Source organism: Zalophus californianus, chromosome 16, assembly GCF_009762305.2.
Source record: "Zalophus californianus isolate mZalCal1 chromosome 16, mZalCal1.pri.v2, whole genome shotgun sequence".
Lineage (NCBI taxonomy): Eukaryota > Metazoa > Chordata > Mammalia > Carnivora > Otariidae > Zalophus > Zalophus californianus.
The window spans coordinates 49687368-49702852 of NC_045610.1; the positions used below are offsets into that span (position 1 = coordinate 49687368).

Consider the following 15485-nt stretch of genomic DNA (forward strand, 5'->3'; position numbering starts at 1 on the left):
TGCCCGTCTCATGTGAATATATTCTACCATTTCAAATAAGTTAAATATCCCAAGGACGTCTCCATATAGTTGCAGGCTGTTAGGACAAAATAAACCTATCAAATTCAACATAAAAGGGATACACAGAAAATGCAAACAAGGACCAAAAAGTAACAGTGCATTTCAAAATTCTGAGATAAAACTTGGGCCTTCATTAGTTCTGTACCAATGAGAGTCAGTTTACCATCTTATCCAAGTTACCATCATGAACGCTTTATTTTTTGAGTTTGTGCTTTAAGTCATAGAAAACATTAATACAATGAGAGGTATAATACAAAGTTTAATAAACCCAGAGCCTCATCCAATGAGTTATCCCCTGCTCTACCCCTTCACCTTTCAGCTTATTCTTCTACCGCATTTTATTAGATTTGCTTTAGACCACTAAGGCAAGTCTTAATCATACCAACTACTCCAGCTCCCGCCCGATAATTAATCTTTATAAAATGCAATTCTGCAAGTTAATTTGCATCACATAAGCACAGACTCTGCTCAGTACCAGCAGGTACAATTAAGCAAAAAGGGAAAATAAAGACCATGCATCTCAACTCTTATCCCTAAACTTGCATTTAGACCTAAATAAAAATCAGTCCTGCACGCTTCTGAACTGCTTAATGTTCATTGGATTTTTAAAGGTACGCATGTGGTAGAGAGAAAATTTAAGAATGAGGTTTTCCATCTTAATGAGTCATTCGGATTGAAGAAAGTAATGTGAAACTAAACAGAAGTCAACTTAATGATCAAACTCAGCATGTGAAAAAGATTTAAGATTTCGAAATCAGGCAAATGACTCATAACTTGATCATTGTTTTGTAATCCACCTATTAAATGTTAAACATCCGTGCACAGCTTATGATTACAATTACACCGAAGAAAAACAGGGTAAGATGAAAGTAGGATTTGAACTATTCTCTACATTGTAAGTAGTTAAGAATTAAGTTGCAGCATCTAAGATTTTTTGTGTCATCTCCCATTTTCATGTTTTAAGAATTATAGTTGCATGCACTCATTCAAAAGGAAAATACATTAAGCTCATTTACTGCCTCTTAATTTCAAGACCAATCCAAACGGAAGCTAACAAAAGCCTTTACAAGAACATGCCTAGCTTTCTTGAATCGATGAGCGTTTTATTCCAATTACAACAAACGGCATCACAAATCATACTTTATTAGATAATCTCAGGAAAGGAAGAACGAATGAAAAGAGAAGTAACAGGGATTGGCTACTTATCTGTATAGCTGTATAGTAAACCACTACCCATTAAATCCATATACTTACTAAACCTGCCTGGTCTCAAGGGCACCAGACCACGGACCAACAACCTGACTTCTCTCTGCCCCCGCGTCTGCTCCTACAGATCAGGAATGGTAAGGCCAGCTCCCCGCAGGGGATGAGCATCTCCTAAACACAGGTCCGCACCGTAGCAGTAATACAGGAGTTTTTCTGTTTCAAATCTGAACCCACATGAAAATCCATCTTCTGTTCCGAGCTGCAGTGCTCTGCAGCACCCCTCTGCCTTCCTTCACAAAGGTTTCTGATCAGGTTTATGATCTCCCGAGTTTAGCACCATGGAGAACGAATAACCACTGATGAGCCAGAAGATGACAATTAGTACGCGGTTTCCAAAACCGTGATTTTAAATAGGCTAGTTCTTCTTCCCCTTATTAATGTTTATGAGCAAATATTGTCTCAGCATCTCACCTCTCATCACACAATTTCCACGCTGTAACACCCTGGGCTTCCAACAGGATGCTGTCATCAACCGTACCAGGTTCATAAGAGAGACCCCCCCACCTTGGAATAGTGTCAAAGCCATGCACTTTCTAAGTTATTTTCTAAGCTCCGATACAATTTGTCTTTCACATGGAGATACAATGCTTTAGTCTCCCGTAACTGCCACCTTCTTCTGCAAACTAGGAAACCTAAAAAGATAGGAAACCCTGTGTCGGCACAGAAGCAGTATGTGGGGGAAAAGCATGTAGTTCTACATACATTTGTGGAATCCACTTTTCGGTTGCGGATCAGCACTGGTGACATCCCGAATAGTATGCCCCCCTCTATCCCGGTCTATGCTGCTCCCTGGACGTGAGTCTTTCACCCCTCCCTGTCCTTTGCTCCAGTTATTCCCCTCCCTTTAGAAAACCTTCCCCCATCTCTTCAAAGGAAATTCTCTGTATCCTCCTCCTAACAAGCCGAGAAAACCTCTCCCCACATGCTTCAACAAGCCCCACACTTCATCCGGCCTTCTATTACGAAGTTTTCCTCATCCAGTGTTTCTCTCTGCTCTGATGCCAGGGGCTCTGACCCATGCCCCGCGGTGCCTGGCACGATACACAGAGCAGGTCCACACATCTGGCATTATCTCCTATGAGCAGTAGGCAGGGTAAGTTTACTGAGTTAAACGACTCTTCATTTTTCCACACCTCCATAGTCAAGCTAGTGGCATAAGCCTAATGAACAGAAGAAACATCAAAGCCCTCTGTTAAATTATACAAAGGGGAAAATGGCTTCTGGAAATAGATTTCTATCAAAAATGTAATGGAGGGGAATGATTTGTCAGCACAAGATCAGAACTTAACCAATATCAATCCTGAAGTGTTCACTTCTCAGGCTGAAAGTCTAACCTAAGGTTGCACCATTTAGAAAACAAGACCTGAAATAAAGGGTTTGTCATGGAAATTCTGACAGGAGGACAGCGAAGCCTTAATTCTGTCACCAAGAAACGTTTCCATGTTTCCCTTCATGGCATCATTCTTTCCTCTAATATAAATCCAGGCTTTGTAAGTACCGAAAAAGTTTCCATTTGGCTCTGAAAAATGTTTTCTGCAGAACTGTTTCAATAGGAAGTCTGCTCCACCCTGCCAGTCTGGTATGTTCTTCAGCACACTCATTTCTAAGGGGAGAAGATCCTGTGCTTCATAGGATGAACGCATGCAAAAAGTGAGCACTCCAACACATCCAGCATCTTGCAGCATTGACCGTTCGTCTTCCCTCTCAACGGACTGAGATCTTTAAAGTGACTAATTCAGTTCTAATAGTTCCACTCAGATGCTTCTATTGCCACGCTCATCCGGCCCTTCTCACATCAAGGCACAGAAACCTTTCAGGTACACGAAGTTTAAAAATATCAGAATCAATAAAGTTGAGCTACTACTCCCTCTGGAGCATGACCGTCTGGGTTTCAGCTATTAGCCACCTTGAAGTAAGATAGAACATTTAAAGGACTGTACCAAGTACGTGTAGTGGAGCTATATATATATATATATATTTTTTTTTTTTTTAAAGATTTTTATTCATCTGAGATAGAGACAGAGCACAAGCAAGGGGAGACGCAGAGGGAGAGGGAGAAGCAGGCTCCCCACTGAGCTGAGAGCTGGACGTGGGGCTCGATTCCAGGACCTGGAGATCATGACCTGAGCTGAAGGCAGACACTTAACCATCTGACCCCACCCAGGCACCCCTGGTTTTAATTTTTCACCCTGTACCCAAGACCTTTCCCGGCTCCAGCTGTGGTCCAGAATAGGCTCTGGTTTCATTTGTGGCAATACGATTCATTACGGATACCTAGATACTTCTCTAAAGACAGGAGGCACATTAAGTGGTTTATTCCTATTAGATTTAGCATTGCATAGAACTTACAGATACAAATTAGCATTTTCTGTTCTTTATTTTGAATAGATTTGCTTAGCTTCAGAAAAAAAATTTTTTTTTAAGATTTGACAGAGAGAGAGACAGAGAGAGAGGGAACACAAGCAGGGGGAGTGGGAGAGAGAGAAGCAGGCTTCCCGCCAAGCAGGGAGCCCGATGCGGGGCTCGATCCCAGGACCCTGGGATCATGACCTGAGCTGAAGGCAGACGCTTAACGACTGAGCCACCCAGGCGCCCAAGAAAATACTTTTTAAGCCACCTAAAGATCTATCCTAGTTGACAGAACTTTGAACTATAAACTAGATTTAAAAAAAATGGTATGCAGGCAGAAGTTCACTGGGATCCTTCTGGTTATGGACATTCATATCATCTCTCTTTTATATAATCACACACCCAACAAATATTTATATAGTATCTACCAAGCGCCAGGCCCCGCATTAAACCCGGGAGACAGAAATAAGACTCACTTGTTCTCAAGGCTAGCAGAGGAGACAAACGACGCAGGGTGAAGGGTCCTAGGATGGGGAAAGCATCCAAAATAGCAAGGAGGATGGAAAAGATCCCAATTAAACTTAGGCTGAGACTCGCAGGTGAAACAGGTGTTGATGGGGGGGGGGGGGGAGTTGGATCAGAACAGGACACTTTCTGGGAAACCAACTTATTTGCAATGACTGGTGGGTGGAGAGAAGGAAAGCATCCTTAGACGAGCCTGGAAAAGCAAAACAGACTTGAAATATCCTGCTGAGGAGCTGGACTTCATCCTGATCGGGGAAACTCTGCAATGAATGCTATTTTGAAAACTATACTTTGATTGAAAACAATACTTTGATGGAAAACAAATGAGCAAGCTAAGGGTTCATAGGCCTAAAAACTTAAGTCTGAATAACATTACCTAGGAGAGTGAAACACTCAGAGGGTAGTAAAATCATATCATAAAATTAAAGCGGAAACTCCAATGTCAGATTCACCTGCAACAATAATTAGGGTTTCTACTGCCTAGCAGAAGGAAGAACCACTCCATAGGCTACAGCACTGGATTCTGGTTGGGAGTGTGAGTAAAACAGAACGCTTGCACTTAATGCACTAAGTGAAAGTAGCAATTCAGAAAGCCATTAATCAGAAATTGTTTCCGAACAAGGATACAGCACCAAATGGGAATACCCAACGGTTTTGTCCGTGCATCCCTGCTTCTACCAAGTATTCATGCATTTTTGTGAAGGAAGAAAGTGTTGGGAAAAAAAGCAGTTCCAACTGCCCATCTGTACTGTGCTTCTCTAGGTTTTAGGTATTCCTGAACAATTTCATCTTCGAAGCGGAAATCCTTTGATCAGACCTCAGAGCAAAACCAGCAGAATTTCAAATTACATTCTTCCATGGATTGGTGTTCCCAGAATTGTACTGATGACCCCGGGAGCTCACTTATAGTTAACACAGCTTCCGGTCTGAGGACTAACCAATGAGAAATGGGGTGCTGAGATGCTAACCCCAGGTTTGAAGTTGGAAAATCCTGTTGTCAACTGTAAAAATCAGCAGGTTGTTGCTAAGAGTTTAGGAGTGGCTGATCTAGTACATAACGACAAGTCTGTTAAAGGCAGTCAACTTACTTGGACCTCAGCCCCCCTTCTATCTCCTGGCACTTGGTGTCCACCCTGCTTGGCCCCCAGCATCCTATAAGCATCCCAAAAGCTGTGATAACTAGACAGCCTTTTCTGAAAAGCTGCCAACTCCATCCCCTCTCTGTTAAAGGTCATCCTCCCTTAAATCAGTCTGGTTTTCTGGAATTCCTTTGCTTACACAGCCAAGAAGGGGAGGGCGGGGGAACTTTCTTCCTCCCTCAAACATCAACTTTCATTCTTAAAGAAGGGATAAGAAACACCCTCCCGCTCAGGTGAGCTGATGGAAAGATCTACCCTGAAACACGCCTTCAAAATGGAATGTCAAAAGCTAAGGGAAACAGATTTTTAACCCATAACTGCTGAAAAAAAAAACAGAGCTTCAGCTAGAGTCACAGGTTAAGTACAATATTTGGTGTGTGCTTAGCAGAGAAATGGCTCCGGGTTCAGAACAGATTCAGAGCAGCATATTGAAGTCACACAAATGTGCATTCAGTTCCCTACAGACCCCTCAAATATCCAGTGTTGATCATTCAGAGCCCTAGTCTCCTACTGATCACGGTTTGGTGGGGATGGATTCTGATGCTGTCTCTTTAGGGTATCTTAAAGATCCTGGCTTAGTCATTCATTTTGATTTGTGACATTAAAGAACAGAAAAAGCAGAAAAAACATGCTAAGATGAATCAGATGTATCAGGCTATGTAAGTATTTGGCACACCAAATAAGCAGGTCCCATTTGGAGGCTGTTTCTATCACTGAAAGGAGAAGTGAGCCAGTCTTGTTGGGGGGGTGGGGGGGAGTCAAGTTGGCTCATTCCCTTTTCCAGTGGTCAAAGTAAGAGAGAAGACCCTTTGGCCCCCCTGCCTCAGAGGAAGACAACATTTGAGCAGCGTGGTGGATGGCTCTGCAGTTCCAGGACAACAGCTCTTGGAAGCAGCCAGTGCACGAGACTACCGACAGGAGACAGACCTTCCAGGTTTGAATCTCAACTTCAGTGACCAGACCAAACTTTTCTCCCTCTCCTGGGGAGAGGGAGGGAGGGAGGGAATAGGCTGTGGGTGAGGCCCAGCTCTCTGCTAGACTCACAGGAGGAAATCAGCCCTGAGGAGATCAAACAAGCCAGGAGAATGTGAAGCCAAACAAAAATCAAAAGGCAAATTCTGTCATCGGGGGTATTTCAGATCTACAAAGGGACAAGCTTGTCTTCATCTCTAAGAATCTTAAGAGAATTATTTCGTGGCTTCTCGATCTACTCTGCACCCTTCTTTGTTCTCCCCAGTGTTTAGGGCCCTTGGTTTCACTATTTTAGGCAGCAAATGTTCAGTGGGATCCTGCTGTGTGATTTGCCCAGGTAATATCCACTTTTTCAGGGCTGGCCACCTAGACTGCAATCTAAAGGGCATAGTGTCCACGGAGTGCAAGGGGCAACAATCCAATAGATCTTCAGAAAAGTTTCCTGCTTCCACTCAGATTACATCTTGGGGAAGGAAAGAAGTAGGGGAAAGTTTTTTTTTTTTTAAGATTTTATTTGAGAGAGAATGAGATATATAGAGCGAGCATGAGGGTCAGAAGGAGAAGCAGACCCCCCGCTGAGCAGGGAGCCCGATGTGGGACTCGATCCCAGGACTCCAGGATCATGACCTGAGCCGAAGGCAGTCGCTTAACCAACTGAGCCACCCAGGCGCCCGGGGAAAAATCTTTATATGCTTGTAAAAGGTTGTCTAAATAGCACAGATTAGAAGTTTTGAAGGATAACACCTCACATCTTGAGTCAGCGTTAAGAACTGGGAGACTAAGTGAAATAATGACTATTTTAAAGCTATCTTATAGGGACTCATTTGGAGCATATGTGCCTCTCTAAAGTATACTTAGCTACAGATATTGTACCTACTGACCAAAGTGACCTACTACATACCGGGAGCTAGAAGTTGCTGCCTCCATCAGGTGAGAAAACTGATAAGGAATAAGAGTCTCAACCCTAGCTGCCATCTTCAGAGGGTCTATTGCCAAAGGCCCAGGAGGAGGAGGAAATACCCTCTTGATGAATGGGACTACCAAACAGAGCAGGAAAAATTTTAAGTTGGAGAACGTTAAGAGAAGACAAGTATATTCTAACCTAAATATATTCTAAAATGGTCAGATGTTGGGGGGGGGGCGCCTACGTGGCTCAGTAGGTCAAGTATCCAACTCTTGGTCTCAGCCGGGACTTGATATCAGGGTTGTGAGTTCGAGCCCCATGTCGGGCTCCATGCTGGGCATGGAGCCAACTTAAAAATAAAATGGCCAGATGTTAGTACTTTTGAGAATGTCAAAATGGAAGTGTTAGGTAACTGTATTTGTACAGTTAAAAAGCACTGTCCTGAGCTAACATAATTATATGTCTACTCGAAGTCAAATATAGAGGACAGACACTAAACAAGACAAGCACATAGCATGTTACATAGGTTGTATTTGAAATAGTTTATGAATTCAGACTTGTAGATGCAGTACAGAAACTCATGTAAGGAGACCCGTGGTTTACTTCTTCAAAGAACAGGGCATGAAGTACATTACATATTCACTGCTCTATTTTGTCTAGCTTGTAAAAACTAAATTTCGAGTATTAGATAAAGGCAAGTCACAGAATAGAAATGGCTAAAACAAGTTTGAAAAATGTTCAGACTTATCCAGATGAAGATTTGGGGGAGGGAGGGGGCCTTTTCACCTACTAGAGCAAAAACGTCAAAGACCTGCATTCTCCAATATTGGTAAGAGTGAAAGGAAGGGGACACTCAATACTGAAGATGTAAATTGTAACATTTTGAGAGCAACGTAGCTATGCTCCCTAAAACTTACAGTGCACACACGTTCTTCTAGGTATTCTAGAAATACTAGTGTCCAAGGATATTGACAGCAACATTGGACTAGTAAGAACTTAAAATAGAGAAACGGATAAGCTTGATACACCCACACATGCACCACTAAGTTAGGACAAAGGTTTTAATGGTGAAGGACATCCACCATATACTCTGGGGTGGGGGAACAGCAAATGATAGAATTTAAAATTTTGATCTCGGGCACCTGGGTGGCTCAGTCGTTAAGCGTCTGCCTTCAGCTCAGGTCATGATCCCAGGGTCCTGGGATCGAGTCCCGCTTCGGACTCCCTGCTCTGCAGGGAGCCTGCTTCTCCCTCTCCCACTCCCCCTGCTTGTGTTCCTGCTCTCGTTGTCTCTGTCAAATAAATAAATAAAATCTTAAAAAAAAAAATCTTTAAAATTTTGATCTCTTAAAAGCTATGAATGAGTGGATTTTTTTAAGATTTTTACTTTTTTGACAGAGAGACACAGCAAGAGAGGGAACACAAGCAGGGGGAGTGGCAGAGGGAGAAGCAGGCTTCCCGCTGAGCAGGGAAGGAGCCCGATGTGGGGCTCGATCCCAGGACTCTGGGAACATGACCTGAGCCAAAGGCAGATGCTTAACGACTGAGCCACCCAGGCGCCCCAATGAGTGGATATCTTAAGAACTTATCCCTGAAGGAAAGAGAGGGCATAGAATTTCACTTTTTACTTTAGGACAGTTATGCTGACATAGAACTATTAATCTGCTAATCCACTCAAAAATAAGTCCATACAGTCCGGGGGAGGGGGGATCATGCAGGCCCCCCCTTGTGCCCCCTAATATAGCCACTCTGATTTCACCAACAAAACTGACTCCAACAAGCAGGTCTAAAGGGGACCAACCTTATCCTGAAGTCTTCGTATGTAAGAAATGGTAGAGTTTAGCATGCCTTTCTCAAGTATTCTTATGTTTCCATAGGTTCCCACCCAAATATTACAATAGATGCAAATCAGTTGCTCAGAACCACACTTTCTACATTTAAACTTAAAAAAAACACATTTCAAGCTGAGACCCAAATATTGCCTAAGTTCAGGTCCACAACTAAGAAATGTAAAGAGCTCCACCTTCCTTTCATCTTTTATAAAGATGGATGCAACAGATGGTTCTCTTTATTCTTTAAAGGAATATCCCTTTATTTCCCAATGTAACTCAGTGATTTTTATTCAATAGGGGTTTGAAGCACATCATGAAGGTAGATGACACCATAAAATACCTTCATCAAAAATAGATTTAGAAAGTGTAAGAAACAAGTTCATGAATTTGAAAAACTTTACAAGCTAACTCACTAGCACAATTTTAAAGTACACAGTGTCTCCCTAACGTGCTTACTACTAAACAGTGTTAGGATAATGTTTTCTGGGTTGAATGTACACTTCCCACTTTCCCTAATAAACCAATGCCCAGATGGGAAATGTAACCAGAACTAAACAAACATAATATAGTGATCAGGAGAGCTAGACGGTGGCCTAGGAGCCTGGGATGCCTTCACAAGGTACAAAGTATTAAGTTTAAACAAACAGAACGGAGAGAATAAGAAAGGAGATTCTTGATGTGTATAAAATGGGACTACAGATCCGAGGTGGAAATAAATGGACTTTCCGGATGCAACCAGTAGTACATGTACACGTTAAAGGCACATTCACAGTAAAGGAAAAACATGCCTCCTAGCACAGCAACCCGTTATAATCTAGGAAACTTTAAAATGTGCTAACTTGGTTCTGAACAATAATCAGTAATCAAAAACAGAACTACTAGAATGATGCATGGCCTAAGATTATAGAGTCCAACCCAGGGCATAGGTAAGAGATAAAGAACAAAAACTGAGCAAGAACAAGAAAAGCCACATGAATACAAAGTGATTCCATTTCTTTTCCTCAACACCCACACAAAGACAGCAGTTTCTGACAAGAATGTTCTTGGCAAAAAATAAAAGTTACAGGAAGGTTTTTTTTTTTCAATGAGAAAAAGGCAGCTCCATATGCAGATTACTAGGCGATACAATTTTTTTTTTTAACGGCCCAAATTTACAGACCTCATTTTGAAAATATCTAATTTTTTTTTTGGATCACAAAGAAAAGAGGACTAGAAATACTGTTCCTGTTTGGAATGCTTATTTCGTGTTGTACTTGAAAATAAAATCCAATGTGGCAGCTTACCTTGGCACTGGAAGCCTTGTTTCCCAAACCCCCTGAAAAACAGAAACAACAAAGTATCTTAACATATTTTGTTGTATACCATATTTTAAGCCAGTTATGAGACAAAGTATTCCACAGAATTAAGGGTTTGTACATAAAAACCAATGATTTGATAGGAAAAACATGCCTAGAGTACTGAATAAATCCAATTTTGGGGAGGGGGGGAAAAACCTCTGTATAGCCTCCAAAGGCTCATTGAGAGGCTCATTGAATTGTTTCAATGTATCAAGGTTCTTTCCAGTTTACACTTTGTTACCCATACTTAAGTTTCCAGATAAGAACATGACTATGATATTCAGAGTCGGCTATAATATTCAACAAATAAAGACTTTACGATTGAAGGAAGTGCTTTAATTTTGTCCCTAAAGACAAAATGAAAATCCTTTTTCTCCCTAAACACAACTAGAAAGTGGCTTCATTTGCTGTGAATGTACTTCAAATAGGTATCTAGAAACCACCAAACAGTACCACCCCACATTAAATTTTGGTTTAAAAGGAGCCAGATTTCACAAAATGTTTTTATTGGTTGCATTTGAAGTTATGTCTAATTTTTTTAGAGCATCAATAGCATTGAAAGCAAATACAGAGGCTATTTTGTTCTTGCAAATTAGAAGATTTACTTTGAGCATTAAATTGTAAACACTTTCAACTACGATCAACTGCATTAAAATTGTTAGTCATAATCTCTTTACATAGCATTTAAAGTTGACAAAGCACTTCATGCATCTTTATATATAACTTACTCATTCCACCAGATTTAAGCCCAAACATTTATAGTTTTAAAGTATTTTAATATTTAAAACAAACTTGTAAATTAAGGACCCATAGACAAAAAGACAGACAACTTAAGTTAAAACCACTGCTAGATAATCCTGGTGAATATTTTCTTGGAACTTTCAAGTAGTTTCTAATTAGGAGAAGTATTACAGGAATTACTCAGGGAGACCTTTATTTTCCACTTCACATTACACCTGGTGACCTCAAGTACCATAGCAGTTCACCAGGGGAACTGATAGTGGAAAGACATTAGCTAGCCTGATTATGTATGTTCCTTTCCTAATTCACCTACTCCTCCCCCCGCCAAAAGTAGTCTGCAGTCTGAAAGCTCCCTTTTTATTGCATCTCACAATTGGCATGGGAGGCTGAACAAGTCCCCTTAGATGCAGTAACCTCCTGCCCTGATGCTCCAAGAACTTAGATAGCCTTATCTATAGTCGCTTCGAGCACAACTGCTTCATATAATGACTACACAGTGGAAATCATTCGCAAAGGTGGCTGTGCTTTTCATGAAAGTACTTCTGAGATTTCCAAAAAGGAAAGGAAAAAGCACCTTATTAGCACCGTGTGTGGGGGGGGGTGGGGGGGGACTCTCCCTTAGAGATGCTTTTCCCCAAGCGTGATGGATTTGAATAGCCATCCATAAAGGAAAAGTTAAGCATCTTAGCACGCTTGTGGGGCCCTTAGAGGTGATTTCCTCCAGATGTGATGGATTCAGATAATGCCATCCTTAAAGGAAAAAAATTAAGCACCTTATTAGCATATCTGTGGGGCTTATGATATCCCCCCCCCCCCCCGTGGGGTGAATTCAGATGCCATCCATAAAGGAAAAATTAAGCATCTTATTAGCACATTTGTGGACTTCATCCTTGGAGTTGCTCCCCCCCCCCCAGGTTTGATGGATTCACACAGCCATCCGTAAGTTCTGCCTAGGGCCCCAAAAGATACATGCCACAGAGGGTAGTGGCCCTGTGGCACTGTCACCCCAGTGCAGCCCCCTGACCTATGAGAGACAGGAATTAAGGAACCTTCACCATAACTCTGACTTGGGGAGTTTCCTACCTACATTCAGGAACAGGAGATAGAAAAAGGCCAGGTATCTGCCAACCTGAGAAAAAAACTGCTCCCTGCTCCAACTGGAGCACCTGCGGTTCTATACGGTTCAGCTTTCTAAACTTTGGGGGGTGGGGGGGGAGGGTCACCATGTTCTGAGAGTAAGAACCATTAGCTCTCACTAGAAGAAGGTATATACAGTTCTGCCTAGTTCCGCAGGATTCAAAGACCCCTGAAGGCCATCCCTTTAGAGGTCCCCCCCAAACCCCTGGGCCCACAATACCGGCATTCCCTGTAAACTCTGTACCTGAACTCCGACACCTTACAGTTTTCTTAACTAAGGCCTCTGTCCTCATCAGCCGGGCTGCAGGTCTAATCTCGTGCTGACAGGGTCTATTTTAAAAAGACTCCCTCTGCCCTACTGCCATTTGCCTGCTCGGTTTTAATTCCCCTCCCCCACTGCAAGCTTTCAACAGTTTGCTGCCTCTCGGCTCTCCCTGGGCTCACCCTGGAAAGTCCAGTCTCCCGTGCCCAGCAGATACAAGCTACAGTAGGCAAGGACCCAAGGTTCCAGAGCAGTCCAAGCCCGCTGGGAAACCACACACACACACACACACACACCCCCGAAGGCGCCCAGCCCCGCTCGCCAGTAACTTGGACCGCACCGCGCAATCGCCGCCGCTCCCCGGTTACTCCGGGCGTTTCTCCGGGAAACTCTGCCCTTTGGATTCCCTTTCTCGCTCTCCCCTTCGCTCACAGCCAGCAAGCGGCGGCTCCCCTGTCCGTACAGAAGGGCGGGCGCGCCTGGGAGACGGAGGGGACACTAGACCCGCGGAAGGGATCAGGGTCACCGCGGCGCGGAGCCAGCCTCCCTCCTGCGGCAAGGGGTGTGTGACCTGGCGGCGACTTCCCCGGGAGTCCTGCCCGCGAGTGTCCCCGGCGCGCGCGTGTCGTTCCGGGCGAGAGTTCGGACTCGGCCGGCTCTCCCCAAGTTCCCCGAGTGAGGCAGCCCCAGAACAGGCGCGCCGGGGCTGAGGGGCCCCAGCGAGGGTCCCCGGGACGAAGTGACTCGGACTAGAGAGGGACCGGTCACCAGCCCCGGGCGCCGCGGGGTGGGGTGGGTGTTCGGGCGCCCAGCCGTGCGCCCCGGCCCGCGCGCACCTACCAGATGAAGTCGGTGCAGTGGCTGCAGAAGGTGGGCTGCTTGAAGAAGCGGGCGATGAATTTGTGGTCCTTCACCTCGTGCACGTTCTTCTGTCTCAGCGCCCCTTTGCGGGCGAAGCGGTTGGCCACGTCCTGAGACGCCGTGGAGTCGTTGGCCGGGAAAACGTCAGCCATGGTCCCCCCAACCACCTCTTGCCTCCAGCGGGGAGCGGCAGCAGCCCGGGAGGGCCGGGGGGGGCGGGGGCGGGCGGGGGAGGGGCGGCGGGCGACCCCGGGCGGGAGCGCCGGCCGGCAGCCGAGGTCGCGGCAGCGGCGGCCGCGGCGGCCGGGGAGAGTCGGGCCGGAGCGGGCGCGGGAGCCGGAGCCGGAGCCGCTCGCTTGCTCGCCGGCTGGCCCCACGCTCACTGACAGCCCGGCGCCCGGCGCTCGCGCTTCCTACTCTCCGCGGCAGAGGCGGCCCGGAGCGGCACCGCCCACCGCGCATGCCCCGAGCGCGAGAGCCGCGGGGGCGCGCGCGGGGCCGGGGGCGCGCGCCGGGCGGACGCGGGCGCCCGGGGAGTCGGCGCCTCCGCGTTTTGCGAGCAGCCCCGGGAGGGCAGGCGGCCGCCTGGGCTGGGCCCCCCCCGAATTTGGGAGCGGAGGAGGACGCTGGGAGGGGCGGGCCGCTCTCCTCCGCCGCCTTTTTCCTTTCCTCTTTCCCTCCCTCCCCTCCCCGCCCTCCGCCCGCTCTCCTCCCTTTCGCCCTCCTCCTTTTCTTCCGCCCTCGGGCTCTGCCCGCTGCTCTCCCGGCTCCCTCCGCCCACTCCCCCGCTCATCCTTCCCCTCCTGGCTCCTGGCTCCCGGCCGCCCTCGCTCCGGTGAGAAGTCCCACTCCCTGCGCGGGGCTCCGCGCGGCGCCCCCCGCCGCCTCTCGGTCCGACCTGCTCGGAGGCTCGCCCTTCCCCACCTTCCAGGACCCGCCGGTGCTCCTGGCCGCGATGCTCAGGTTTTATGTCACTCCACATGCCTGTGCCCTAAAATGCCCAAACCCTTCCCTCCTCTCCCCCAGCGCTGCTTATATATGACAAGAGCAACGGCGTGTTTGTAAATCATCGCACAAGGACCCTACCACCTGCCTCTGTTTTTCACCTGCATCTTGTATAGACCTCTAATGTGCACGTGGGATGATGGTTCAGGACTTGTCCTACTTATTTATCCCGTTACTCGCTGGCTACTACAGTGACAACGTTGATTGTCAGCCTTTCTTGATTTTACAAGTCCAGAGCCTTAATTTAGAAATAATTTTGCATCCTATAAACTAATACCCATAAACTAATTACTGCAATACTGGCAGGTGCAGAGTGCAGCCAGAGCCCTAGTAAATTACCAAGTAAAACTGCTTATGAAAGGGTAACTGGCATGGATCTGCAAAGGACGCACGTGGGGATGTACCAGCTCATCATTCGCTGAATATTTATTAGTTTTGCCTCCAGGATGCTAAAATACATAAGGGAAACAACCATCCCCCAGCCTTTCACTATCGACTCACCTCGTTGCAAGATTCACTAAGTTCACAAAACAACTACAGGAGCTGAAGAACATCAAGAAAAAGAACACGTTGTTTAAGTCTTCAAGAAGTTTAGGGGAGAAAAGAAAAGGAAAAAAACTTTGAAGGTACATGTCACCTTAGAGCATATCACAAAGATCACATAGGCTACCACGTTTTAAGATTGCCTAATTGAATGCTTGATTCTAGAAATGTAGTGTAAGCTATTGACTGACCATTAGTGGAGTCTGCACTTTGCTGGCCCATTTACAAACTCTTGAGCCAAAGTTGTTAGTGCTTAAAGAGACTGTCCCTGCCTGATACTCGGGTCAGAAATTTCAGCAGTCATGGCAGCTCCTCCAAGCCAAGGAGGCCAAAAAAGGAAGAGGCAAGGGAAGGAATGAAAAGCAGGGCATGGGAAAATTGATCAAATTTTCCACAAAACACTGTAAGCATCCCTCCCAAGCCATGGTTGTTTATTATTTATTGATTGTAAATCCAATCGAGCACAGTAGAATGAAACACCCAATTCTTTCCTCATAACCATCTTAATTTAAGAGTGGTTCTCACACATCTTATGAAGACAAGATTCTATTT

General features: G+C 45.5%; 1 protein-coding gene across 2 annotated transcripts in view; it reads right to left on the bottom strand.

The window, feature by feature from the left end:
* Window positions 1-13790, bottom strand: part of PRKCA (protein kinase C alpha) — a 392291-nt gene extending 378501 nt beyond the window's left edge. The window contains exons 1-2 of one of the 2 annotated variants that reach the window (XM_027625641.2): window positions 13365-13790; window positions 10331-10362 (exon numbers count right to left, since the gene is read on the bottom strand). In XM_027625641.2, the coding sequence (XP_027481442.1) occupies window positions 10331-10362; window positions 13365-13537 (205 nt within the window). In that variant the 5' untranslated portion in view covers window positions 13538-13790. The remainder of the gene's footprint in view (window positions 1-10330; window positions 10363-13364) is intronic. The other variant, XM_027625640.2, reaches the window with a different exon arrangement.
* Window positions 13791-15485: the final 1695 nt, after the last annotated feature.